This window comes from Anarhichas minor, unplaced genomic scaffold (assembly GCF_050575085.1).
Source record: "Anarhichas minor isolate MPS153535 unplaced genomic scaffold, ASM5057508v1 ptg000010l, whole genome shotgun sequence".
Classification (NCBI taxonomy): Eukaryota; Metazoa; Chordata; class Actinopteri; order Perciformes; family Anarhichadidae; genus Anarhichas; species Anarhichas minor.
Genome location: NW_027466456.1, coordinates 7066327 through 7091291, shown reverse-complemented (window position 1 = coordinate 7091291; position 24965 = coordinate 7066327). Strand labels below are relative to the sequence as shown.

The following is a 24965-nucleotide window of genomic DNA, read 5'->3' as shown; positions in this document are numbered from 1 at the left end:
GGGTTTTTACCACAGGGAAATCAAACGCTAGAGAGTTAAAACAAGTTACAGATTTAGTCTGCGGCACAGTGGAGTTAATTTATTCCTTTTTAGACGGGAAGGTTGCTCAGAGGTCCAGAGGCGCTGCTGGTGTTTGGATTTCAACCGGTGTCGTTGGTTTCATATTGATCTGGATAATGAAACCTGGAAACACTCTTTCCTGGAAACAAAGTGAAAGGAAATTGATGTGCCTTGGCTTGGTGTTGTATATTTTATTTCAGTGTTCTTGTTATATTGGCATACCATTAAAGCTGATGTATAACCAATACACACGTTGTGAAGTTGGTGCCCAGTCGAGGGTGAGTGCTTGCATTGACGCCTGGCTTGGATGTAAATGTAAATGGTGTTTCATTGTGGTGAGCATGTGGGTACCTTTGGTTTGAGGCTAGTAAAGAAATAGGTTGTTTTCCTGTATGACCAACCTCTCTTTTGCATTATTGGATTTTAATCTCAAGGGTTATTATGTTGTCTTTTGGACCACATTTTAGATTAGTAAGCAGGCAGTGACGTGGGTTTGCTGCTGTTGCAGCAAGTGTCTGATGTGTTGTTGTTTTTCTGTTTTTTTCCCCTCCAGAGCACCATAAACCCAGTGGATGGGATCTACCAACCCCCTCTGGACACTCCTCTAGTCAACACCACGATGCCAACACAAACCACACTACCCACAGGTACTAAACATCTGCATTCTCACCATTACTTGTACACATTTATACACGTGTTGTCGTGTGCTTGATGTTGATGTAGGCTGACGTAGAATTCACAGACCCGACTACTCACAGAGAGGCTGACAACAGCTCCCCCTGTTGTTCATACTTTAATCTCTGGACCTGCTTTGTGTAACACACTTAATGGTGTTATGGAATTTGCCTGCTGACAAATACTTTTTTGGGCAATTTGATCCAAGAGCAAAGACTGTACTGGGTCAATATTCTGTCCCATTTAAAATCCTTATGTTAACCTGTGGTATTAAAGACAATGTCGATAGTATTCATGGTTTTGATAAATGTACATAATGTTCTTTCAGTGTTTGAATGTTAATTGATAGAAGTTAACTTCCTGACTGTTGAGGCTCTACTCCAGCATGGTCAAGTATCATGATATTTATTGTGGTTATCACATGTGTTAATGTGATGATGTTTCATTTTTCCGACCCAATTCTCTCTGAAAATGAATGTATTCATGTTCTGTTTTGAGCAGATTCCTGTCCTTCCGTGTAATTTAGTTTTACGGGATTTTATTGCAGTTAAATCACAACAAAATCTGTTTATTTTGGGTTCATACAGCTGTAGTAAGCAGCCGACGTGTGGCTTGCTAGGCACAGTGGATACACCTCAATAAAATCCACGAAGCTCCTCCGGATGATGTTATGAATGCGTTTAGTTTCCTGCGATATCTGCGACTTCCACAACAAGTACTAAGCAGAAATAGAGGTTATTTCTTCCGTGGTTGATGGAGAAAATAAATAGCTTAGTTGATAACGGCTTCCATGGAGATAAGCCACTCCTCCTCTCTGGCACGAATAACAACAAATGGTCACGCCAGTAAACTGCTGCTAGTAACTCGACACAAAATTTGGCTTCACGTTCGGTGTGAACACACATTTAGATCCGACTAAAGTTTCAGGACTATTTCGGTGAAATGTCTGTGACTAGTCTGCTCTGAACGTGAACCATGCAAAGTAGGTCATGCTAATTTCCTCCTCTTAATAGACGGCGTAATAATCCCCCTCACAGCGGAGGCTTCTGTCTCGGATCATTGTCTCAGCCTCCTGGATTTCAGGCTGCTGTTTTTTAATGTGATGTTGCTTCATATTAAGGCTTCAGTGCTAAATCATCTACTTTCTCTCTTTTTGCTGAAGACGCTTCTCAGGTGTGTAAATCAGACCAACGCCCCTCCACGCTGTCCGTTGGTCCCGTCGTCACAGTGATGGGCAGTCTGCAGACCCCAACTCCCAACAGCACAGGTGAAAGTTCACTTCACACACATCAGAGTTTAATTACTACAAGCCAAATTAAATATTAGCAACTGAAGTTATATTCCTGGTTTGGTCCTTTGGTACAGTCCCTAGTGACATATTGATATAGTCACAACAACATACTCAATGTTCATTTATTAGCTCTAGGTTAGGATTAGGTTTGGTGCTTTCAGTGATATAACATGATCTTCATTGGCAGATGAAGTTTTCATGGGATTAATTATTAGATATATTTCCATCTTTTCTTAACATTTGAAGGACTTTTCATCCACGTTGGCTTAAAGTTAACGTTCAAAGTTCATTGTTGACCTTGGAAACAGCAACTGTAAAATGAATAAATAAAAAAATAAAATACTTTAAGATCCATTAAGTGCCGAAGGAGGTTTGAGGTGACATTGTTTCGTCAACTTCAAACTTCACCTTTTTATTTTGTCTTGCCTTGAAAATGAAAATCTTCTTACTTGTACTCCAATAAATGTGTTTCATTGCTCATATCCTGGTTAACATCAACATACGATTGTATCATCATTTGGAGAAAGAACAGTGTGGGTCCTTATCAGAATACTATTATTTATCGTTCGACCCTCTAATGTACAAGCTAATGTAACAAGAGCTCAACCAAAAGAGCAAAAGTAATGATAACATGAATTATTACGGTACTCCAACCCTGAGTGCTGTGTCAACGAACATATTAAATTAAAAAGCCAAGTAGAAGAGCACAGCAAGGTTCACGTTTGTGTTCTGTGCTGAGGCAGCAGTATTAAAATGCTGCACTGTGCACTAAGGAGGCAGGCTGTGTGCTCGAGAGCACTGTCAATATGCTCTGCGGAGGAAGCCGTCACTACGTTAAAGACGGCTTGATGTTACTTTACACAGCCAGCTGGACCCGGGTCAGAAAGGAATGCTTTAATTGGACAGCATAATGTTGATTTGACAGTGGCCTGTGTATGAATATGGAAGCCTTACTGAGTTGATCCATGAAATGAAAATGCTGCAAGAGAGAGCTGACATGACAGACAGTTTGTTGTTTTCTTTCCTCCTCTATCAGGGAGTGGCCCGTCAGGCCCCAGCAGCGGCATGGCCTCCCCCACTCACATCCCCCTCCCCTCGCACTCGGTGCCAGACTTCTCTTATTCCTCCAGCGAGGATGAGTTCTACGATGCTGACGAGTTCTACCAGAGCAACACTTCCCCCAAACACTGCATAGAGTGAGTATAGCATCACCCCCCTCCCCCTGCAGCCAGCACCACATACAGTGAATCTATTGTTTCTAATAACTTGAAAGCAACACTTTAATGATAGCGTTTTGCAGGTCAGGTGGGAAAATGAAATGAAATGAAAATCAAGTCAAGAGAGGTTTACGACACAATTTGTTGTGAATTTCCTCCCACTCTTCTCTGGCCTGCTTCCTGTCTCCTTGTCAACTCCCTGTATCTCCTCCTCAGTCCCTCAGGGCCTCAAGCTGCCTCGCTTCTCACCAATGAAGCGACGGCAATGAAACGACCGAACACCACCGAGTCCATGAACTCGTCCATGTCCAACGGCACCACCGATGCAGGTAAAAAGGGAAAACACACAAGACGGCGCACACACAAATGTATAACAACAAAAACACTGAGCTGGTATGGTAATACAGTTATTACTATTAATCACATCTGGTTTTTTGAAATGGTAAAAAGTGACGTGAAAAGACGGGGAACGTAATGTCATGCTGTCCTTCTGCTGTTGTCTGCAGACCAGTTTGACAGCCACGATGACCGCGATGATGACGGAGAGGGCGAGTCTGTGGAGGAGCACAAGAGCGTCATCATGCACCTTCTCTCTCAAGTTCGTTTGGGCATGGACCTCACCAAGGTAAAGACCCCTGACCCACCATCACTTAGTTATGAGTCTGTATTTCTCTCGCTGCAGTGGTCCTTCATCCTCTTACTCGCCAACATCATCCGTGCAAGCGGCTTTCTATTGAACAACCCACGCAGCAACAGTTGTACAATTGTTCTCCTTCGTTATGTTTCACAGGTGGTCCTGCCCACTTTCATCCTAGAGAGGAGGTCTTTGTTAGAAATGTACGCAGACTTCTTTGCACATCCAGATGTATTTGTAAGGTAAGGGTCATCTCTCTCACTGGTGCGAGCTGTGGCATCGCACAGATTTTTAAACACATTCACAGATGGTAAAATATTAAGTAGTTTAACTTAATTTTGTGTGACTTCCGCTAGTATCGCCGAGCAGCTGGAGGCCCGGGAGCGCATGGTTCACGTGGTAAAGTGGTACCTGTCAGCTTTCCATGCAGGGAGGAAAGGTTCAGTGGCCAAGAAACCTTACAACCCAATCCTGGGGGAAGTCTTCTACTGCCACTGGGATCTGCCCAGCGAAACAGAGGAGCCGTCCGCACACACGGTGAGAGCACATTTTACACCTTAGGTTAATGTCGCAGGAAACAAAACTTTCACACATCTTTACAAAAAGTTCATGTTTATGCCCGATTTATTGTGACGAAGGTACCACTTCATATTAAAAAAAACAAGCTGTTACTTTAGCTAAAGTTTTGTTGTTGGCCTGTTAAGCTCATTGAGACTCTGTATTTGGTTATACAAATAACACTAAATCGAACAAACTTTGTTCTTATTCCGTGAAACTGGTTTCCTTTTATGTTCATTGCTACACACACAACACCTTTCAATTTTATATTATTTACACAGTCACAACAATTAACTAGTTTTTCCGGTTTTGTATATTTGTAACCTGGTAAAACTTGTTTATTTTAACTCCTCCAGGAGACGGTATCAGAAGGTCCAGTACCGTGGTCTTCATCCAACAGTGTGTGTTTTGTAGCAGAGCAGGTCTCTCACCACCCACCCAGTAAGTGTGGATCCTATTTATTTTATGATTTTGTCTTATAGGAACAATGCATACAGTGCAACCGATGCAGTGTATGTAGGACTTTTAGCCATAACTAATTTGCAGACCAGGTCTCTGGTTAGAAAAAAAAAAGAAAGTGTAGTAGTGACTCCTTTACTTCTAAGGGATTACAAAGCAAGTTCTGCGAAAACCTTTTCACATGTAGTGTCGCGAAAAACGTGACCAGCACCCACTTCTCTTTTAGATCCTTTCTCATTGCCTGTTAGAGGTCAAAAAATATATATAAAGCAAAGTATATATGCTGTTGATCACATGTTAAATGAAGATATCTTAATCTAAAAAATGTAAATTAAATTGTTTGACTGATTTTTTTTTTTTTAAAGACTCGAGCTTACTGCATGTTTGCTTCATTTTCTGGACTCTTCTCTCCTTTCTGTAGTTTCTGCATTCTACGCAGAGTGTTTAAATCAGAAGATCCAGTTCAACGCTCACATCTGGACGAAGTCTAAGTTCTTAGGCATGTCCATAGGTGTCCACAATATCGGCCAAGGTACTTAAGAGCGCTGCTTCACACTCCAAAATATGATTATTATTTTTTTACACCCTCCTACTGTCACTACGTCATGTCGTTGTAGTAATTATTTGCTGGTCTTGTTTCAGGTTGTGTGTCGTGTTTGGAGCACGATGAGCATTACATCCTCACCTTCCCTAACGGATACGGCAGGTGCGTGTTACTATATTCCTGCGACACATCTTTCTGGTCATTAATATGTGCGTCACTGATCCTGAGCCTGTCTGTCCAGGTCGATTCTGACCGTGCCGTGGGTGGAGCTGGGTGGCGAGTGCAACATCTCCTGCTCCAAGTCGGGCTACAGCGCGACCATCATGTTCCACACCAAACCCTTCTACGGAGGAAAGAAGCACAGGATAACCGCTGAGATTTTGTAAGAGGGAAAACGATTGCACAGCACAGTTTTTAATCACAGTTCAAAGACTGATTATGTATGAAAGAGTCTGACCTTTTTTTTTTTTTTTTTTTACCACAATTCTTTTCTATCTCTCTTTCAGTGCACCCAATGACAAGAAGTCCTTCTGCTCCATTGAAGGAGAATGGAACGGAGTGATGTATGCCAAGTCGGCAACTGGAGTGAGTCTTTTCTTCATCTCTTCTTTTTCCCATGCCTGCATTTAGTGTTGGAGACTAAAGTAGGCATTCATTACACTTGAATGCCTACTAAAGGAAAAAGGTTTTGCTATGAATAAACACATTAATATATGAATCTGTGTGATTCTAGGAGAACACAGTGTTCATAGACACTAAGAGGTTAGGCACCATTAAGAAGAAAGTGAGAAAACTGGAAGACCAGCTTGACTACGAGTCCCGAAGGTGAGAAATTAAACTGCTCTTGCATACAATGGCGGACCTACCTAGGATCAAGGAAAGAAGTCGCTCACTCAGAAACAAAACTCTTTGTCTTTTCGCCCCTTCCATTCGCCAGATTGTGGCGAGATGTGACGTTGAACTTGAAGCGGAGAGACATTGATTCAGCAACAGAATCCAAACACCGGCTGGAGGAGAAACAGAGAGCCGAAGCCAGAGAGAGGAAGGAGAACGAGCAGCAGTGGGAGACCAGGGTGAGACTGTCTGTTCTTCATCTACCAGAAAGAACAGGAACACTGTGTGACATTCGACTACACACTCACAAAATGCTGGGACATTAACAAGCATCTTTTCACCTTTTTAAAGCTCTGTATATTCTTACAACACCATGGGGTTACATCAGCAAAGGGGAAACATTCAATTATTTTCAAGTCAACAGATTGTACACCGTTTGTGTTGTTGTGATATAACAGGAAATTGAAGGCAGCTCACTCTATACTTTATTTTAGGATCAGTTCAAATATTTGATTATAAACGATGTTTTTGCTTGTGTGTTGCTGCAGCTATTCCACGAGGACGGGGAGTGCTGGGTCTACGATGAGCCTCTATTAAAGAGATTAGCCTCTCAGCGGCAGTGAGAAGACGACGCACACTCTGATACACACAGCATACATATATGCATAAAGAAATGCACACACAGCAGAGTCTTCATAAGAACTCTTTTGCAAAGCCACTTCTTTTCCAAGCCTTGGAATGACTGATGATTGAATATGTACACAGCTTTGCATTTGACTGTAAAACAACAATATGGAAATGAATGAAATCAAATGGAAAAGCATTTAAGATGTAAATGTGAAATACTAGTTAATGCTCAACTCCTTATTTGGGCAATTTCACTTCCACCGCCACCGATACCCACCACCCAGCCAAGACGGGACTCTGCAGTGCACAGTGAAGACGGGAGGGTTGGCACATCTCGTCTCTCAACTCTGTGCGTCAACTTCACGACGGCACCCTCCATCTGCTCCACGGGACGAGCCAGAGCACCACTCGTTTCCGTACACAAACTTTTTTTTGGGGAGGGGGGAGGCAAGGGGTGTGTCTAGTTGATGGTTGATGGTGTTCAAATCAAATAAACCTTGACAAAGAAATCGGCGCTCTACATCTCAGGGAATCTGGTGACTGAGGAAAGAAAGCGGCTGCCCCCTCCGAGAGTCTGACAGCCTTATAACGGTGGAAGTGATGAATCTTAAAAGGGGCGGGGGAGAAATTCTCCGCTTGCCTGCAAATAGTTGTAACTGTTGTTTATATATAGATATACATATGATGGATATATAAATATATATTCTTTTTCTCTTTTTTTTTTTTTCGATGCTCTTTTTGTTTGTTTTTCTTTCTGGCAATAGTGTAAAAAAATATTTGAGGATATGAACTTGATGGCTTTACATCTTTAGGAATCATTCCATTTACCCTTTTGGTGTTTTGGGTTCCCGTTTCAGGTCAACGTCGTCGCCTATTTGGTCCTTCACACTGTTCACAAGCAAAGCCCGACACAAGCCACAGCCTCTGAACTCACTGATTGGGAGAGTTGTGATAGATTTGTGGAATATATGCAATAAAGAGATCATTAACATTGCTTGTTTAAAGGACAAATATGGGTGTCCATTATGCCAAAAAGATTTAGATAAAAGGCTAAAGGGACTTTCTCTCTGGACAGAACAAACAATCCTCTGAAAATGTTTCCATGTTACCTGAAGGCGTTTATGAACAAATGATTGTTTGCATATTTTTGTCTTTCTGGATTGCTGGTTCATGATGACGTGGAAGACTAGGACTAAGTCTGTAAACGTCTCCCGGTTTCCTCTCTGAACCCACAGACGTCAGACTGGATCACCTTGATGGTTCACGTGTTGTCCCGGGATGAGGAGAGTGAAAACGCAGAACCAGAGTAGACTTTTGAAACACTGCGGCTTTGAGTCCAGACTGTTCTGACGGTTCTGTTTTCTCGTCAACTTCATTTTCTTTGTCCAATAATTAGTTTAGATCACCACATAGAGGGCAATATTTATCCTACTATACACCTCTCCTTTCTTAAACAGTCATTCTCTTATTTACAGCTACATAGATTGGATATAAATGCAATGATATTTGGATGAAAGTCAGAAATAATAAACAATTTTCACCTGAAGATGCTCAAGAATATCTCTCAATGCAGCTCACATCAGAGATGAATCTGGACGATTTCAATGAATATGAATCAAGGAACCTGTTGAAGGATCTATGAAGACAGACATATTCCTGGTGCTGTGTGTATGAAAAACTTGCTGGTGAATTTAATCCTCTTAAGCATACAAAAATGCCTTTAGAAACGAGCCAAATTAAATTCAGTGTCCAAGCTAAATTTGTTAGTTATTTCGTTTTTTCGTCCATGGTATGTCTTTGTAAATTATATTGAATCGAGGCCTTCCTTTCCATACATTTCAGTATCACTCAGTATCGCCTGATGGAGAGCAATCAAAATGTATTTTTAATTTTGATTTTGATCATAACCATTGATTGTATCAGATTTTCCTGTTTGTTGATGCATAATATTAAATCTCCATGAGTTTATTGCTGCGCGATATTGTCTTGGTTACTTCAAATGAGCTTTGCCTCAAGTCTGATCTTCAGAACGTTGTGACAGACTTCAGAGAGGAAAGACGACACGACAGCTGTATTAATGGTCCAGAAACCAACCAGGACTATAAGCTACAAAAACACTAACTGGTGTCAATTAAACTACATCAATTAGGTCAAACAAAACTGCATTTATGAACATGCACAATACAATCTTCATATTCTTAAAACTAGATTTTGAAACTGGTTTTCTCTACAATAGCCAGACGAAGATAAACTAAAATTACGGGACCAGCCTTACTTGATATTGTCCATTAATTCCCTAAAAAATGTATAGTTAATTCAATTATGAAAAAACAATTGAAACACTTTGAACTTAGGTCTTTTTGGGTCCATTTTGTGAGTGTAAGCTCAGTAACATCAAATCAATACATCAACACACGGACCTTAAGTGATTATGTATATATATTTGTAATAATAATAACTATATATATATATATATATAATATATTTTTTAAACAGTATTATATGTATTAAATTATGTGACACGATTGGCCAGCAGGGGCACTAGCCACTGAACTATTCTTCCCATCAGCCATTGCGACATCTCCTATAAAAGCGGTCCGCACCCTCAGCTAGTCCTCACTCTTCGGCTGCTCACCTGGTAACTATGACTTCAACTTAAAGACTTCGTGTAGTTGTCTTACTCTATTGTAGTCACATTATTTATGTTTATCTGTGACACCAGGTGGAGACAACCTATTTATATGGCCATTATTGTGGTTATGATCTGTCTTTTTTTTAGCTCAATGTGTCTTTTGAGGAAATAATGTTAACTTTAGTAGCAGGCCTCTACCACGTGCCTCACTGCGATGCTAACTAGCAAACGAGCTAGTCTTCCTCTTATCAAATAAGAGCAACCTTGCTGCAGCATTCCCATGACTATATGATGAAATTATTGTTGGTAGGGACATCTGATTAAATGATGAATGCCAACGTCTCTGACTGCATGGGACAAGGCCTGCTTCTAGGCTGGCTTTAGCTAGCTGCACCGCTAGCTGTTAGCTGCTGCGTGTACAGTACGTGGCAGGATAAGTTGCCGTTTAAACTACATTATTTAACTCTAAATAAATGTATTTTCTTACAGGCCGTCCGATAGAATCACTACAAAATGAAGATGGAGTTAAGATGGTAAGCAAGCAGAAATCTCTTCTATATCATAACTTTAATTAGGTTTAAATTATTCATAATTGCAAAAGATAAACGTGCTAGTTCTATGTAACTTAAAGTGCTTCTTTCCTTCAGGTTGAGAAATAAGTCTTCAAGTTGTGAACGACTCTGCGTAATATGATGGTGAGTTGCTTTTCTTTTTAGAAAAAGGACTTCTCCAGTCGGAAGTCTGTGATGTTTCAAGAGTAGTGAACAGATGTGATTTCTGAGAATTTTTTTTACCCTGAGACTTTCAGTTTAGCTATAAGTTTGTCTCAATATGACCACAATGGTGCTAAAGTGTGTCTCTCTCAACAGGTGTCTTGAAAGTTGAGTGCCATGCATGAAGCAACGCAGAAGCAAATGAGGTGAGGCTCTATTCACTTAAAATCATAGTTGAGATGGATTTATGCTTCTCTGAAGTGTCTGCTGATTGTCATAGTGTCATTTTCAACTAGCCTCTGGCCCTTTAAGCATGCAGACTTAAAAACATTAAGATATCTGCTGTGGCTGGACCCACCACATTAACACACCCAGAGAAGCATCAGTCCGCCTCTTATTCTCCTCGTGCTGCTGTGATGACATTTATTTGCTACTCTCGACAAGATGGATGACGATACTCTCAACCCACCAGTTGACTTATCTGAGGCACAGAAGATGTGTTGCCTCAGGTTTCAAGATTATTGTGTTGATTGCTCATTATTTTTGTTTCCCTGCAGGTGGTCCTACTGTGGTTCACGTTGACTGTTCAATGATGCGTCATTGCAGCAGGTAATGCATTATGTTATTTTACCCGGCATCCCTCTTAAACAAGCTGTCAATGATGCTTTTGTTTAAAAAACAATTGGGAATCTCTCTGACAAGAGTGAAAGACAACTTTTGACTGAGTCAGTGCTGACTAAGATAAGCCTCTATGTTAAAATGGGAGCTCTTTCTAATAGCTGGTCTTGACTTGCAGGTGGTCCTCTGTCCTGGGCTCACGGTTAACTTACTTGGATCAGTTGCTGGTGAGTGAGATTTTGTGCTTAAAGTACATTAATAATTAAACTGGTCTGATGCAATGATGATAGCATAGTTCAACAGACTTAAACATGACGATTATGCGTTTGTCTTTCGCTCCTATCTGATGTGTCGGCCTCTAAAACCAGTGGGGCCACTTGATTTCTACACAGCTTTTTAAAACTTATTCTCAATTTTCAGGAAGAACGATTGGCCAGCAGGGGGCACTAGCCACTGAACTAGTTTTCCCATCAGCCATTGCGACATCTCCTATAGTCTTTGAGCTTCGGCTGCTCAACTGGTAACTATGACTTCAATTTAAAGACCTCTTGTCTTACTTTATTGTAGTCACATTATTTATATTTACCTGTGACACCAGGTGGAGACAAGCTATTTATATGTCCATTGTTGTGGCCATGTTCTGTCTTTTTTAGCTCAATGTGTCTTTGAAGGAAATAATAACTTTAGTAGCAGGCCTCTACCACGTGCCTCACTGCAATTCCAATATTCCCTTTACCAAATAAGAGCAACCTTGCTGCAGCATTCCCATGACTATATGATGAAATAATGTTGGTAGGGACATCTGATTAAACGTGAAGAATGCCAACATCTCTGACTGCATGGGACAAGGCCTGCTTCTAGTCTGTCTTTAGTTAGCTGCACCGCTAGCTGTTTAAAAAACAATTGGGAATCTCTGACAATAGTGAAAGATAACTTTTGACTGAGTCAGTGCTGACTAAGAAATACCTTCATATTAAAATGGGAGCTCTTTCTAATAACTGGTCTTGACTTGCAGGTGGTCCCCTGTCCATGGCTCAAGTTTAACTTACTTGGATCCACGTTAAAAAAAAAGGTGTGATTTTGTACATTAAGAATTAATAACTCATCTGATACAATGATAGCATAGTTCAACAGATTTAACCATGACGATTATGCGTTTGTCTTTCGCTCCTATCTGATGTGTCGGCCTCTAAAACCAGTGAGGCCACTAGATTCCTACACGGATTTCTAAAAATGTATATTCTCTATTTTCAGGAGCTACGATATAGCTGGCAGTCCTAAAGGCGAAGTTACGGTGAGTTTAGAGGCTGAAGTAAAATGATCCTTAATGGGCAGATTTTCAAAGCGGCCATTTTTACATCTGTGGTAATGTCTGCAGATGGTGTCGATTAATGTAAAAAATTGTGTTTAAGCCATTCCTGTGAGCCAGGATGTGCTATGCCCTGGCCCATCTAAATGAAACGGGGCCATAATGTTAATGCATGCAAAATGGCTGCTGTGAAAGGGGCCCATGCTGCTTGATACAATGATGAGAGCATAGTTCAACAGACTACACCATGACGATTATGCGTTTGTCTTTCGCTCCTATCTGATGTATCAAATGCAGTTGTCATTTAGCCCTTTGTGTTAAATACAAAAGATAATAAAACAACTCTTCTCTTCCTATCCAGACATGGAAAACCTTCCTGCTGGAAAATCTTGACCGCCCTGTGTTGGTAAGTATCATCTCACAGATTGGCTTTCTGCAGCTAATGTCATTCAGATGTGATGACTTTGAATCAGGTCTCTGATCCCGTTGAGGAAGTTATAATTCAATCTGATCTGGATTGTTTCTAGGAAAATGAATCAACTTTTTATTTATTCACCTAAATTTACATGAAGCTCTTCTCCTTGCAGGTGAAATCAGATTGTGACAGTCGTGAGGACAAAATGTCAGCATGTCTGCTGAGGTGAGAATACAAATCCTCCCATAAAATAAACTGGTGACTTGGGTTCAGTGATGTCTTAACAAATGTCTGACCTGAACTTATATGTGGAAATTCTGTTACTGAGTAACCCAGCGAATTAAATCTTAATCAACCAAAGTCATTGATTTGTAATAAGGTTTTTTTATTTTCCTCTTCCACAGGAAGGAGCTGGATCTGTCAGACTGACCATGGTAAGCATTTTAAGTCCTTCATCGAGACTAAAGTGTCCTCAGTCTTCTATTGGTCAGAGCTAAAGTTTCTGACAGAAGTTCTGTGGATGCCATAAACTCACCACTCTACCTGTGATGAAAAGATTCTGCCAAATGATCTCTCTTGATTATACTCCTACCGTTCCATTATTTTCTGAGGCCGTGTGGTCAGTAAACTGTTTTGTGTCGCGGTTTGCCCCGCTTTATTTTAATGAGAAATCTGTTTCCCCCCAGAATGAAGCCATGGAGTCCTTGATGACCTGAGGCCCAGTGGTGAACCTGAGGATATAAAGAAAGTTGTATTATGTTGGTACATAATTGTGTCAATAAACAATCAAAACCAATGCTGCCTGGTGTGTGTTCTCTTCAGAGTTTAATCTGCATTAATTGGATTATGTCCATATCTCCTAATTGCTTGACATAAATGGTGGCATGTAAATGAACCGGATTTTGGTACCACATTAACGGAAGTGGCGTTTATCGTTACGGAAATGATGTACTTAAGGACCGTTGCATATAACTATCCATAAATGGTCTCTACCTCAGGCTGTTGCATTACAGAGACCGCCAGAGCACAAAGCGATAAACATATTTTCTACTTGTGGGTTCTTTCGGCGGATATTAAAATGTTACGATGCAGTTTAAAAAACCCGGAGACCGAAAGCGGTGATTCCCTTCGAAGACGGGCGGAGCTTGGTGAGCGCATGCGCCGTAGACCAGCTGGGAAAACCGCCCCGCCTTCGCTACCATTGAAGGGGCGAGGGTTAAATATCCCTGTGTGCAGGCCCCCAATAAAACGCCGTGTCAGAATAAACGGGGGAGCCTCAGCGCGGTGCTCAGTCCAGCTTCGGCCACCTCGGACCATCCTCTTCACCGATGTTTGTGCGGTGGTTGCTGCCTGTGCTCCTGGCTCTGTCCGCAGAGGCCGACTTCTTCCAATTCGACAGCATTTCCAATGTTTCTACTTACTATTTTAATTATATTTATTGCAATATATGGGAGGGAGATTGTCAGCCCAACCAGGACGATGCTACACAGCAAGGTAAGAGATGCCGGGAATGCTTTTCTATCAAACGCTATGTAGCCTATTGCTTGTCAAATTGACCGCAAATGGAAACATATCCGGTATGCGCGCTACATTACATTTAAGTTAGCAATTTCCTCCTTGATTATCCTGACTTGCACTATTGATGTATAACAGTGGTTGTCTTGATGTTAGCCGTTCCTACCAGGGACCTTTGGGCAGGTTTTTCTCAGGACTACACCAGCCTGCTGCATCAGTGGTACTGTAGTCTGGGCCAGTGCTGTGAATCTGGAGACTGCAGGATAACCAACAACATCTCAGGTATCGCACTCCAGCTCGGTGCATGTGAGGGTCTGAGTGAGCTGCAGTCAGCATGTGTAAATCACATTTACTCTTTTATGACTTGTTTTTATTCGGTGTCGTTACAACATGGTTAGTAGCTCAATATGTACCATTTCAGAAAGAGAATATAACTATACTCTATTGGTCTGTTATTGTAGAGATGTACAACTTTCTTTTCAAATGTAACATGTGCAGCTTTTGAAGGTTTTTCTAACAATGACATCAGGATTATACAAGTCGCATTAATAGTCTTATTTTTGACTTCACATGGACTTCTAACAATATACAATATACAATATATAGATGTTCCGCTTTCAACGGCAAACATTTAAATTAAATTATATTTTGAGGTAAATACGAGCCATGTCCACATACCAGATTCGTTTTTCTGACACTAAATAGGTTCAATTCAGTTTGAGAGCTTTTTCCACCCTGAGAAGAAAAATGATACTGAAAGAATGTTTTTTTTTATTATAGCATTAAAATGCCCTTTTTTAGACATTAAGGAAAGTGAGTAAAAGCCAAGATAAGGTACTCTAGCAGAAGGGATTCAGAATGCCTTGCTCTTTAGTGGTCCTGTTGTAGTTGCACCCAGAAGAAGTCAGCAAGTTTAATTCCATGTATTAGCTGTTCAAATGCACAGTTAAATACTTTAGTTGCTTGCCATTAGTGTCCTTTAACATTGAATATAAGACATTGAGAATATTGTCTGACAAAGACTTCAGTTGAAACCTTAATGAATATCTCTGCTTAACTGTAGAAGCCCACTAAGATATGTTTATACAGAGAACAAAGATACATGAAAACAGTTCTGCACCTTGTAGAACTTTCCCAACTTAAATGTAATAGCAGTGTAACTCTGCTAGGACTAAATATCTATCTGCTGCTGCCGTTTTTACACTCTCTCCTGTGCACACGTGCAGGTCTGGCGAGGGACCTTCAAACTAAGCTCCACGGGCAGCACCTGGTCCAGTCTGTGGTTCTGAAAGCCATCCAGGGTTTCATCAACAACCCAGAGTCCAACAAGCCGCTGACACTCTCCTTCCATGGCTGGTCCGGCACCGGAAAGAACTTTGTGGCCCGGGTCATCGCTGATAACCTGTACCGCGACGGGGTGAAGAGCGAGTGTGTCCGACTGTTCATCGCCCCGTTCCACTTCCCGCATGCCAGGCTGGTGGACACGTACAAGGTAAGACATGCAGAGCCCTCTTGGTACAGAGTTTGCCGTTCTGTGCCAGAAACATGTTGGCAGTGACTCCCTGCTTGCTTATTTAGATGTTTAGTTTGTGTGTTGTACTTTTGCGTATCAATGATAACAGTCTGGACAGATGCTTCAAATCAAACATTGGTCCTACACGCACTGAAATGTTTGGATTTTTGGAACCTGGTGTTCGTCCAACTAGGTCTCAGGTGCCACATTTTTACACAATCACTGAATTAGATTTCCAAATAATGTTGACACAGTGTTATTAAACAAATGAATCCAGATGTAACAGGGTATAGTACGCATGATAACCTTTAAACCCTAATACTATCAAAGTCTGCAGAATCTGCACATGTGGACTTTTCTGCTATGTGACTTGACACGGTCTCCTTTATAAGGTAGATTTAGATGGTTAATGATAGAAATAAATCATAAAACATTTAAATTACCTTTTGTACCTTATGACTAAAGTGCAGTGGGAAATGCATCTTATTGTCCTATTACTTTAAAAGGTCTCTATACTATATTCTAAGCATTAATATAGCAAAAACATATATATTTGCTCTGTAAAGATATAATGGAGTAATGTCTACCTGAGCAGAGAATGAAGTCTCTCTCCCTCTGTAATCGATAGCAGTAGATATGCTCTGAATTTTGCATTGAGCACCTTTAATATCTCATATATAAGTGTAAATGATAGTATATATAAAGTCTGAACTGATTTTTAACTGTGGTTTGGTCTTCCTCTCTGTTTCCAGGGCCAGTTGAGAGAGGCGATCCGGGACATGGTGTTACGCTGCCCTCAGACTCTCTTCATCTTCGACGAGGCTGAGAAGCTTCACCCAGGCCTCATTGATGCCATCAAACCCTACATGGATCATTACGACAACGTAGACGGAGTCAGCTACCGCAGAGCCATCTTCCTCTTCCTCAGGTTGGTTTGTATGTCGGGCACGTCCTGTCGGTTGAAGCTGGGTCAAAAACTCTGAATGTGTTGCGCCTCTGTCGCTGGTATTCTGGCAGCTCATCTGAAATGAAGAAACGCATTTTTCAATGCACGATGTAGGAGAGGCCTGGGATCACTAAAACATATACATGTTAAATATTCGTGTAGAATTCTCAAAGCTTACCAAAACTTTCAGGTGATTACACATAAATGAAGACATAGTTATGAATATTATATTATTAGTAGTATTATATTCTGCTAATAAATCCCCCTAAATCATACACACCGACCCTTTAAGTATAAAGTCCATGTGTTTAAAGACAGTATGCAAACAACAAGTTTCATGATTTGCCAATCCTCATCTGATGCAGTGAACCAAACCAGAGAAAAAAAAAATCTAAATTCTCCATAAACCTCAACAACCTCACAGATTTCCCATCGTGTTTTCTACGTGCCTGTTGTCTCTACAGTAATATTGGTGGCGCTACGATCAATGATGTAGCGCTGGACTACTGGCACTCCGGTCAAAATCGAGAGGACATTGGTATGGAAGACCTGGAGCATCGTCTACGAGCTGAAACTATGGAGTCTCATGGTATGCTCGCTCAGACGCTTTCCAGATGTTCAGCTATCCTCAGCAGTTTAATTGTCAACTTTAACTCTCTGCCATTTCATCCTGGGCAGGAAGTGAACCATTTTAATAGTGAGTTAATAGTAAGCATAGAGCTGCAGCCTGGAGTATTGATTCATGGATCAGTGATAAAAGCAACCCTCTGACATTAAAGCAAGTCTTTTCTAGCTTAATACAAAACATGGATTGGTGGCGCTTTAATTGTGTTTAATTGTGATTTCTAAGCATGGTTCTCTTTCCCAGGTGGGTTCGCTCAAAGCGAGCTGATGTCTGGCCACTTGATCGACTTCTTCGTGCCGTTCCTGCCTCTGGAGTACCGCCATGTCAAGCTCTGTGCGCGGGACGCCTACGCAGCACGAGGCCTGGAGACGGATGAAGCTACGCTGGATGAGGTGGCCAAGGCGATGCTGTATGTCCCCAAAGAGGAGAGACTGTTCTCAGCACAGGGATGCAAATCCATCCCCCAGCGGATCAACTTCTTTCTCCCTTAGAAGGAGAGACAGACCGACAGACAGAGAGAGAGAGACCTGGAGGAGGTGTGAGATTGCTTTACCAGCCCATCTGCGTACAGAGCCACAGCGGAGATGTGTCCTCTCTGCTCTGCGTATACTCTCACCCAACAGATACGATACGTGTCTGTCCAGGTCCCCCAGAGAAGGCCAGACAGCAGGACTGATCCAGTATAAAAGGGGAGAGCAGCTCGACTCATCCTGCAGACATGAGTGGTGCCAGACGGTCATCACGTGCAGTGTGGCTGCTCTTCTTCACCTGCCCGGTTTGAATCCTCACAGTATCAAGACGGAGAATTAGACAGTTGTAACGGTTTTGCAGTGTATGTCATGGAGAGGTACTGATACACTTTTTGTCTCATTGTTTATGTCTGTTCACCTTGGCCAACGTCTTAGTTGCACTGTTTTTAAAGTTTGACTTCATACTTCTCATGTTGTTTTTTGCCTGTGAAACATGATTATTTATTGACCAACTTGAGTTGTGCCATAGTTCAACATTTTACTGTCCCAGATTATTTGTGTGGAGTTGTTTGAATAAACATTTGATGGTAACGTAAGGTAAATATTAAATGGCACTGTACTGTCAACAGAGTGGATGTGTAACAGCTAACGTACGTGGTACTGTGATGCAAATGTTACTTGAAATTGTTACTGAAAATTTGAGTACACGCCTCAAAAGCAATAAATCTATTGAAAGTACTTTTTTTTTTTTTGTAAATATGTTTATTAACCGTGCTTTTATTATATTTTTAATAGTCAGTTACTATTGTTTCACATGTCTTGGTGTCGTTATCATTGCTTTTAATTTTGGGCATAGTTAACTAATTTGTTTTTATTCAATGACTTGCTTTAACACTTGCATTCACTTTCAAGTACTCTCACACAGGTCTGAGGTTGTCTGCTTTAGTGCTTTCAGTGCCAAAGCTCAGGGTCACGTCCCAAGAAGAACATGAAAAGAAATGTCAGAAATGGTTTTATGAAAATAAACATCCACAGTAAACCAACAGAAGTTTCTTTAATGCATTCATTTAAGAGGATTCATTTCTCGAATAAACGTAAGCAATTGTAATGTTTCTTCGTGGTGCTTACCATCTATCTATTTCTTTAAATAGTGCAACAACAGCATGCAAGGGTGGTTCAAAAATAAAACGGAACATCCTAAACAAATCCAGAGCTGACCGGTTGTCAACATGAGAGAATGCACATTTGTATTTCAAGGCAGCATATGTCAAATTACAACATTTTCTCTATCTTCCAATACATTAAAAAACTGTTGTGTTACTGATTTTACGTTGATTTTAACCCGGGACTCCATACATATATGATTCAGCTACGGCGCATCACTCTTCCTTGGGCGTGTATCAAGCAAACGCGTGGTCTGCTCCCATTGGCTACAGCAGTCATCCGTCCAGATTTCCTCCCCTCTGATTGGCCGAGACGAGTAACGCTTCCTCATTGAGGTTCAAAGCCCTCGTCCAATCAGATTCAGACATCTGTTCCGAGCCGAGAGGAGAGCAGCAGCAGCCTCTCAACGCTTTCCACTGTAACGTTACTGTATTAGAGACTGGACCGACGAACAACGCCTGCTCCGTCACATAGACAGATTACATAGATTAATTTGTATTTATAGTCGTAATTTCATTTGCCGCGGTGCTTCAGCTCGTCACAATGACAGCTCTGTCGCTGCTTTTGTTGGCCGTTTCGGCCGCATCTGTCCTGGCCGAGTCCGCTGTGTATTTGCGAGAGGAATTTGAAGATGGGGGTGAGGTCCTTTTTCTATTTAATTATGCCTAACGCTACATTATTTCATTTTTTTTTTTGCTGTGATTTGTTGAAACGTGTTTTAAATATATTAGACATCACAATATTAAATCAGTGCATGCGTGGTGGGTTTTATTTTTTTTATTTTTTTATATGACATCTCATAATTTGACCATTTATGTGTGTCTTACTGTATGCACATAGTCCCATTTACATTGGCACCATTCATCTTTTGACCTGTCTCCCCTCCCTTCCTCCTCGTCCTCTCCTCCTCGTCCCCCCCCCAGCTGTCATCAAACCCTGCCTGTCTCCCCATCCCCCTCCTGCACATCTCTCCCGTGGTCATTCACCGTTTCCCTTCTTTACCTTATCTGTCTTGTTCTCTCACCACCGGCCTCATGACAAAGCAAGAGGTGTAGATAGTGAAGGCGGCCACCCGATGCATTGCATGTCCCTGCAGCGCATCCCATTCCTAGTGCACCTGCACCGATGCATCATCGGTGGTGGATTAGCAGCCTGTGAGTGTGTTAACAGTGACTGCTGTGCAGCTGAAACCTACTCTTGTTCGTGCAGATGCCTGGAAGAGTCGCTGGGTGGAATCCAAGCACATGTCGGACTACGGCGAGTTGGTCCTGAGTGCAGGGAAGTTCTACGGAGATGCAGACAAAGACAAAGGTGAGTGGAAACCTGTAGATTAAGGGTGTGTATCCTGTTTGTCTGCGGTCTGTCTTGAGGAGATTTAGGGAGTGATTTGAGTAAGACTAACAAGGATATAGTGGGTTTCATTTAGGTTTTATTGTCGTCTTTAAAGGACCATAAATTCTTCAGTTGTTCATGTGACATTTGATGGCGGCACAATACAGAGAAAATGTAACAGAAGTACATTTTTAGAAGTAAAATCAAAATCTACACTCTTTCTCCCTGACTCTGAGATTAAAGCTGGGGGTGAGTGACACTTTTTAACGTCGGAGCAGAGTTCAGATGACACTGAACTAGTGACTGAGCCTGTGTGCTCATACAGTATGTCGTTCTTGTTTGGGTTATTCTCCCCAAATGAGATTACTCTGAATGCAGGGCGTCTAGCAGTGAATCACAAATCACCATGGGTGCTGTCAGAGTGTCTCAGAGTTGTTCCATTATTCACTCTCTGTGGATTCGACTCTAATGACATCATCACAACAGGCTGCTGTACAACCTGACTTGTTGAAATTCAGGCATTTAAGATAATCCGAACAATTTAATAGAACGCCGGTGACTTAAACGTAATGCTGGGTCTTCCCTTAATGCAGATGCATTGCAGTAAGATTTTCTTTATTTCGCCGCAGGTCTGCAGACGAGCCAGGACGCCCGCTTCTACGCGTCGTCGTACCGTTTTGATGACTTCAGCAACCAGGGCGAGCCTCTGGTCATCCAGCTCACTGTGAAACATGAGCAAAGCATTGACTGTGGTGGAGGCTACATTAAACTGTTCCCCTCTGGCCTCAACCAGGAGGACATGCACGGAGACTCCGTCTACAACATCATGTTCGGTGAGTGTGGATAGTTTCAATAGTGGACCAAAGGACTCCGTCGCTTTTCTTTATTCTTTCAGTGGACAGTACAAGTCATCGTGACAATTTTGGTGGCACTTTTCTTAGCATTATGTTAAAAAGTGTATTGAATATTCATTTAAGATGGAGTTTAGATATTCCTTATCCCCTACCCCCTTGTGTTTGCCTAGTTTCTACTCTTACGGATTGGATTCCACACTTTTTACTTATTTATTTGTTTGCTTGTTCAGGTCCCGACATTTGTGGCCCCGGCACAAAGAAGGTTCATGTCATCTTCAACTACCAAGGCAAGAACCATCTGATTAACAAAGACATCAGATGCAAGGTGAGAGATCAATAAATGGCTCTTTGTTTTTTACATTTACATCACATTCTAAAGTTTTACATGTAAATCACTCATGAATCTAATACAATCAGACTAACAATACTGTTATTACAGGATGACGAGTACACCCACTTGTACACACTGATTGTCAACCCTGACAACACTTACGAGGTCAAGATCGACAATAAGAAGGTTGAGTCCGGCAATCTGGAGGATGACTGGGACTTCCTGCCTCCCAAAAAAATTAAGGACCCTGAAGCCAAAAGGCCAGAGGACTGGGATGACCGGGAGCAGTTTCCCGACCCTGACGATAACAAACCAGAGGTCAGCAGGCGTTAGCCACCCGAGAAATCGATTCGTTCGTATTTTTCATAATCCTTTTGGGGACATTTTTCTCCTACTGATACACGTTTATATTTTGCAGCATTGACTTCATTTGTATGAAAGCCGTATGTGTTTTTAATGTCTTTGGTAGGACTGGGACCAGCCAGAGAACATCCCAGATCCTGATGCTAAGAAGCCCGATGACTGGGATGAAGAGATGGACGGAGAGTGGGAGCCACCTATGGTCACTAACCCTGAGTACAAGGTAACGGCAAACATTTTTAACACTTAATATAATCTGTTCAGTCAATAGGTTACACTATTGCTGTGTCCAAAATAACTCTATAATACTCTATATTAACACCATTTTATGTGAGTGTCCAATATCTCAGTATAAAACACACATACATGCGTCATACAGCGTCCTCAACGATTCCCACAGTGTAACAAAAAATGTATTTTCCAGAGCAAGTACACCACTTTTTGATAAATATCCCACAGTGCAATTTTTCACCGTTCCATAGATATGAAAATCACAGTTACCCAATCCACAAGTGGAGCATGAGTAAATAAAGGTGTGATTTTGGACACAGCCTGTTTCAACACAAATAAAGCTTGAGTTGTAGTTGTGCCAAAAATATTTACTGTGTGTGTTGATAGGGCGAGTGGAAGCCCAGTGAGATCAACAATCCCGCCTACAAGGGCAAGTGGACCCACCCCGAGATTGACAACCCGGAGTACACAGCCGATCCTGAGATCTATAAATACGACAGCGTCGGCGTGATTGGACTCGACTTGTGGCAGGTAAGAACATACTGTAGCTGACTGTCTCAGTTACAGGCCGGCACAATTCATCCAAATTTTATCCAAAGCACAAGTTGGCCTGCTGCTGTTTTTATAATCGCAGGAGGCGCAGTATATGTTAGAGGGGGAATTTGTGTCATAATACCATTTGAGATTAAATGTAGTCCTGCTGCAGAGATTTCATGGCTGATCATATTCTACAGACTTAATGAAACGTCTTTGTTTGCTGCAGATACTCGCAACAATCGCGCCATAAGCCTTTCAATGAAAATGAGAATAATGATGTCAACATGTTCATTCCCTCGAATATCGCAAAGCCTATTGCAATATCAGTCAAAGAAATCCCCTCCAAGTTGTTCAGCCCGGCTTATTTACTGAATAACAAAGAAGGAATTCTCTAAAATGAACAACAACAATCTAGTATGTGAATTGTACTTTTAATTATAATCATCCAGGAAGAGGAACATTTTACTTGCATAGTAGACTTATTTTCAGTTAAAGACACTGTTAAGTTTAATGTTTGAGTTTCTGGTTTGTTCACAAAATTGTTTCTTTTCTATTTCAAATGTGAGATAATATCTTAGAAATGAAGATGCTCCTGTAACTTTTCTTTTATTGGATTTGTTTGCATGAAGCACCCGGCAGTGAAATGTGGACTTCTTTATGATTTAGGTCAAGTCTGGTACCATCTTTGACAACTTCCTGATCACCAACGACCCAACCCTGGCGGAGGAAGTAGGGAACGACACATGGGGTAAAACTAAGGTCAGCCCAAAACTTTTCTCCTAAGCCAGGCGTGTATCCCAATTTTCCCTAATTGAATTGCTTGGTGGGTGTAGCATTAAGTAAGGTTGTCTATAGACGGCCACTGTCACAAAGATATGATCACTTGTTAATTTGTTGTCTTCGTGTGAAACGTCTCCAGGATGCAGAGAAGAAGATGAAGGAAAGCCAAGAAGAGGAGGAGAGAAAGAAACGTGAGGAAGATAACAAGCAGAGGGGAGAGGAGGCAAAGGAGGAAGAAGAGGAGGAGGAGGAGAAAGAAGAGGAGGAGGAGGGAGATGATGAAGAAGAAGAAGACGACGAAGAAGAGGAGGAGGAGGGAGAAGAAGAAGAGGACGATGAAGGCACAGACTCTAAACTCAAGGACGAGTTATAAACTCCATGCAGGAACTAACTGTGTCAATGAGCCATTGGAACGAGGCTGGAGGCCGATGAGAGGATAGACCCTCATGACTGGCACCCTGGGGTGGGGTTGGGTGGGATGGGGTTTTCCATTTGTTTGTTTACAAAGCAAGGGAGTAGGTGAAAAAGGGCAATTATTGTTCAGTTTCCTGTTTCCATGTGCTACTACTACTACTACTACTACTACTACTATTGTTATTATTATTATTATGAAACGAGGAATAGTGATAGAAAGAAGGAAGATGTCATAACGAATGTCAAGACAGGAAATCAAACCCATCAGCTAAATTGTTTTGCCCAACAGAAATGTATATCATTTGTTTTCTTCAAAAATCTTTTTTTTTTTATGAAGTATAATGTTGTGGTGACATGAGAAGCTATATTTGGTACATGGATGATACCATGAAAATGTTCTGTTTACCTCATGTGTTAGTCTTATTAATGTGTCACATGTTTGTTTTGTTGTTGTTATTTTGTTTATCTTTTGCGGTCAATCATGTCACTTTGTCTCATGGCCTCCTTTTTAAAAAGCTTCGTCAATCTCAAAGGATTCGAGAGGGTTAGACACCATTAGACATGTTATTTTACCCGCTCTTATTTAAATGTCTTGATTTGAACAAGGGTTAATGGCATGGTGCATTAGGACTGACACAATACATCTGACAACCTGTCGTCCATAGGATGGTAATCCAGGGCGCTTTAAGGTGAAATCCCTTGCATAGTTTTGTACTGTATAGTTAACACGTTTTTCACTTCAATGCATATGCTGTAGTCTTGTGTGTCTAAATAAAGTGTGCTCAATCTCAGATGTTCAGTGAGAGCACTCCAGTAGCAGGTAAGCTTCTGTTCATTTGGTACGTGTTCACTCATAGTCGGTGTACACAACCAGTTCTCCTCATATTTTGATGCTGATACCTCTGCACTGCTGTACCCCCCCACTACACTGTCCCAAACAGTCTGAGAAATGATGCTTTTGTAAAAAGACACATTTTGTACTAATGGTAGTAATTGAAGTGGGAAGATTTCCATGTTGCTGTGTAAAAAAAAAAGAAAAAAAAGACAGGTGTTCTGTCCAATAAAATCAACCGGGAAAATGAGCAGATGTCTTCCTTCAGGTTTTGTTTTGGTAGTGGCTTTTTACTTTCAATGCAAACCTTTACATGGATAGCACAGGCCTGTAGGACATTTACATTCGTTTCCTGGTTATTTGACTTATCGATAGTTACTTTATAACAGAGGTGGAAAGTAACCAAGTACATTTACAACAATTAGCAGATACTTGTGTATTTTCATTTACTCCATGACATTTCACAGGGAAATGT

The 24965-nt window shown here is 41.3% G+C and overlaps 3 protein-coding genes and 8 non-coding genes across 16 annotated transcripts in view; all 11 read left to right on the top strand.

The window, feature by feature from the left end:
- Positions 1 to 13382, top strand: part of osbpl9 (oxysterol binding protein-like 9) — a 34197-nt gene extending 20815 nt beyond the window's left edge. For 5 of the 6 annotated variants that reach the window (XM_076087916.1, XM_076087914.1, XM_076087918.1 and 2 more), the window contains 27 exons: positions 614 to 707; positions 1898 to 2002; positions 3063 to 3222; positions 3460 to 3572; positions 3750 to 3868; positions 4034 to 4119; positions 4234 to 4414; positions 4792 to 4876; positions 5316 to 5426; positions 5537 to 5600; positions 5680 to 5820; positions 5945 to 6023; positions 6172 to 6263; positions 6376 to 6511; positions 6821 to 9537; positions 10021 to 10064; positions 10179 to 10226; positions 10401 to 10450; positions 10802 to 10853; positions 11041 to 11089; positions 11283 to 11382; positions 11878 to 11934; positions 12117 to 12156; positions 12533 to 12577; positions 12759 to 12811; positions 12991 to 13020; positions 13273 to 13382. In XM_076087916.1, the coding sequence (XP_075944031.1) occupies positions 614 to 707; positions 1898 to 2002; positions 3063 to 3222; positions 3460 to 3572; positions 3750 to 3868; positions 4034 to 4119; positions 4234 to 4414; positions 4792 to 4876; positions 5316 to 5426; positions 5537 to 5600; positions 5680 to 5820; positions 5945 to 6023; positions 6172 to 6263; positions 6376 to 6511; positions 6821 to 6895 (1641 nt within the window). In that variant the 3' untranslated portion in view covers positions 6896 to 9537; positions 10021 to 10064; positions 10179 to 10226; ... (8 more) ...; positions 12991 to 13020; positions 13273 to 13382. The remainder of the gene's footprint in view (positions 1 to 613; positions 708 to 1897; positions 2003 to 3062; positions 3223 to 3459; positions 3573 to 3749; positions 3869 to 4033; positions 4120 to 4233; positions 4415 to 4791; positions 4877 to 5315; positions 5427 to 5536; positions 5601 to 5679; positions 5821 to 5944; positions 6024 to 6171; positions 6264 to 6375; positions 6512 to 6820; positions 9538 to 10020; positions 10065 to 10178; positions 10227 to 10400; positions 10451 to 10801; positions 10854 to 11040; positions 11090 to 11282; positions 11383 to 11877; positions 11935 to 12116; positions 12157 to 12532; positions 12578 to 12758; positions 12812 to 12990; positions 13021 to 13272) is intronic. The other variant, XM_076087915.1, reaches the window with a different exon arrangement.
- On the top strand, positions 9809 to 9887 carry LOC142947209 (small nucleolar RNA SNORD74). Its single transcript, XR_012953300.1, has one exon. It is a non-coding gene; the product is annotated as a small nucleolar RNA SNORD74 (small nucleolar RNA).
- On the top strand, positions 10270 to 10334 carry LOC142947215 (small nucleolar RNA SNORD75). The gene has a single exon (XR_012953306.1). It is a non-coding gene; the product is annotated as a small nucleolar RNA SNORD75 (small nucleolar RNA).
- On the top strand, positions 10895 to 10976 carry LOC142947202 (small nucleolar RNA SNORD79). The gene has a single exon (XR_012953294.1). It is a non-coding gene; the product is annotated as a small nucleolar RNA SNORD79 (small nucleolar RNA).
- LOC142947212 (small nucleolar RNA snR60/Z15/Z230/Z193/J17) lies at positions 11135 to 11217 on the top strand. Its single transcript, XR_012953303.1, has one exon. It is a non-coding gene; the product is annotated as a small nucleolar RNA snR60/Z15/Z230/Z193/J17 (small nucleolar RNA).
- Positions 11627 to 11706, top strand: LOC142947210 (small nucleolar RNA SNORD74). Its single transcript, XR_012953301.1, has one exon. It is a non-coding gene; the product is annotated as a small nucleolar RNA SNORD74 (small nucleolar RNA).
- LOC142947213 (small nucleolar RNA snR60/Z15/Z230/Z193/J17) lies at positions 11960 to 12048 on the top strand. Its single transcript, XR_012953304.1, has one exon. It is a non-coding gene; the product is annotated as a small nucleolar RNA snR60/Z15/Z230/Z193/J17 (small nucleolar RNA).
- Positions 12380 to 12462, top strand: LOC142947211 (small nucleolar RNA snR60/Z15/Z230/Z193/J17). Its single transcript, XR_012953302.1, has one exon. It is a non-coding gene; the product is annotated as a small nucleolar RNA snR60/Z15/Z230/Z193/J17 (small nucleolar RNA).
- Positions 13127 to 13200, top strand: LOC142947206 (small nucleolar RNA SNORD47). The gene has a single exon (XR_012953298.1). It is a non-coding gene; the product is annotated as a small nucleolar RNA SNORD47 (small nucleolar RNA).
- A 394-nt stretch (positions 13383 to 13776) lies between the features above and the next one.
- tor3a (torsin family 3, member A) lies at positions 13777 to 18393 on the top strand. Its single transcript, XM_076087911.1, has 6 exons — positions 13777 to 14080; positions 14258 to 14383; positions 15328 to 15593; positions 16367 to 16542; positions 17025 to 17149; positions 17429 to 18393. The coding sequence occupies exons 1-6, from the start codon at positions 13915 to 13917 to the stop codon at positions 17674 to 17676; spliced, it is 1107 nt and encodes a 368-aa protein (XP_075944026.1). The 5' UTR covers positions 13777 to 13914; the 3' UTR covers positions 17677 to 18393.
- Positions 18394 to 18544: 151 nt separating this feature from the next.
- Positions 18545 to 24762, top strand: calr (calreticulin). The gene is made up of 9 exons (XM_076087910.1): positions 18545 to 19456; positions 20029 to 20130; positions 20781 to 20984; positions 21236 to 21330; positions 21445 to 21654; positions 21806 to 21919; positions 22315 to 22458; positions 23131 to 23223; positions 23384 to 24762. The coding sequence occupies exons 1-9, from the start codon at positions 19363 to 19365 to the stop codon at positions 23615 to 23617; spliced, it is 1290 nt and encodes a 429-aa protein (XP_075944025.1). The 5' UTR covers positions 18545 to 19362; the 3' UTR covers positions 23618 to 24762.
- The last annotated feature ends 203 nt before the right edge of the window (positions 24763 to 24965 follow it).

Excerpts from the sequence above, each read along its gene's own strand:
- tor3a (XM_076087911.1), top strand. The coding sequence starts at position 13,915 with ATGTTTGTGCGGTGGTTGCTGCCTGTGCTCCTGGCTCTGTCCGCAGAG. Across the intron at positions 15,594-16,366 it reads GGCTGGTGGACACGTACAAG|GGCCAGTTGAGAGAGGCGAT; the intron begins GTAAGACATGCA and ends CTCTGTTTCCAG. Across the intron at positions 16,543-17,024 it reads GCCATCTTCCTCTTCCTCAG|TAATATTGGTGGCGCTACGA; the intron begins GTTGGTTTGTAT and ends TTGTCTCTACAG.
- calr (XM_076087910.1), top strand. The coding sequence starts at position 19,363 with ATGACAGCTCTGTCGCTGCTTTTGTTGGCCGTTTCGGCCGCATCTGTC. Across the intron at positions 19,457-20,028 it reads AGAGGAATTTGAAGATGGGG|ATGCCTGGAAGAGTCGCTGG; the intron begins GTGAGGTCCTTT and ends TTGTTCGTGCAG. Across the intron at positions 22,459-23,130 it reads TTGGACTCGACTTGTGGCAG|GTCAAGTCTGGTACCATCTT; the intron begins GTAAGAACATAC and ends TTTATGATTTAG.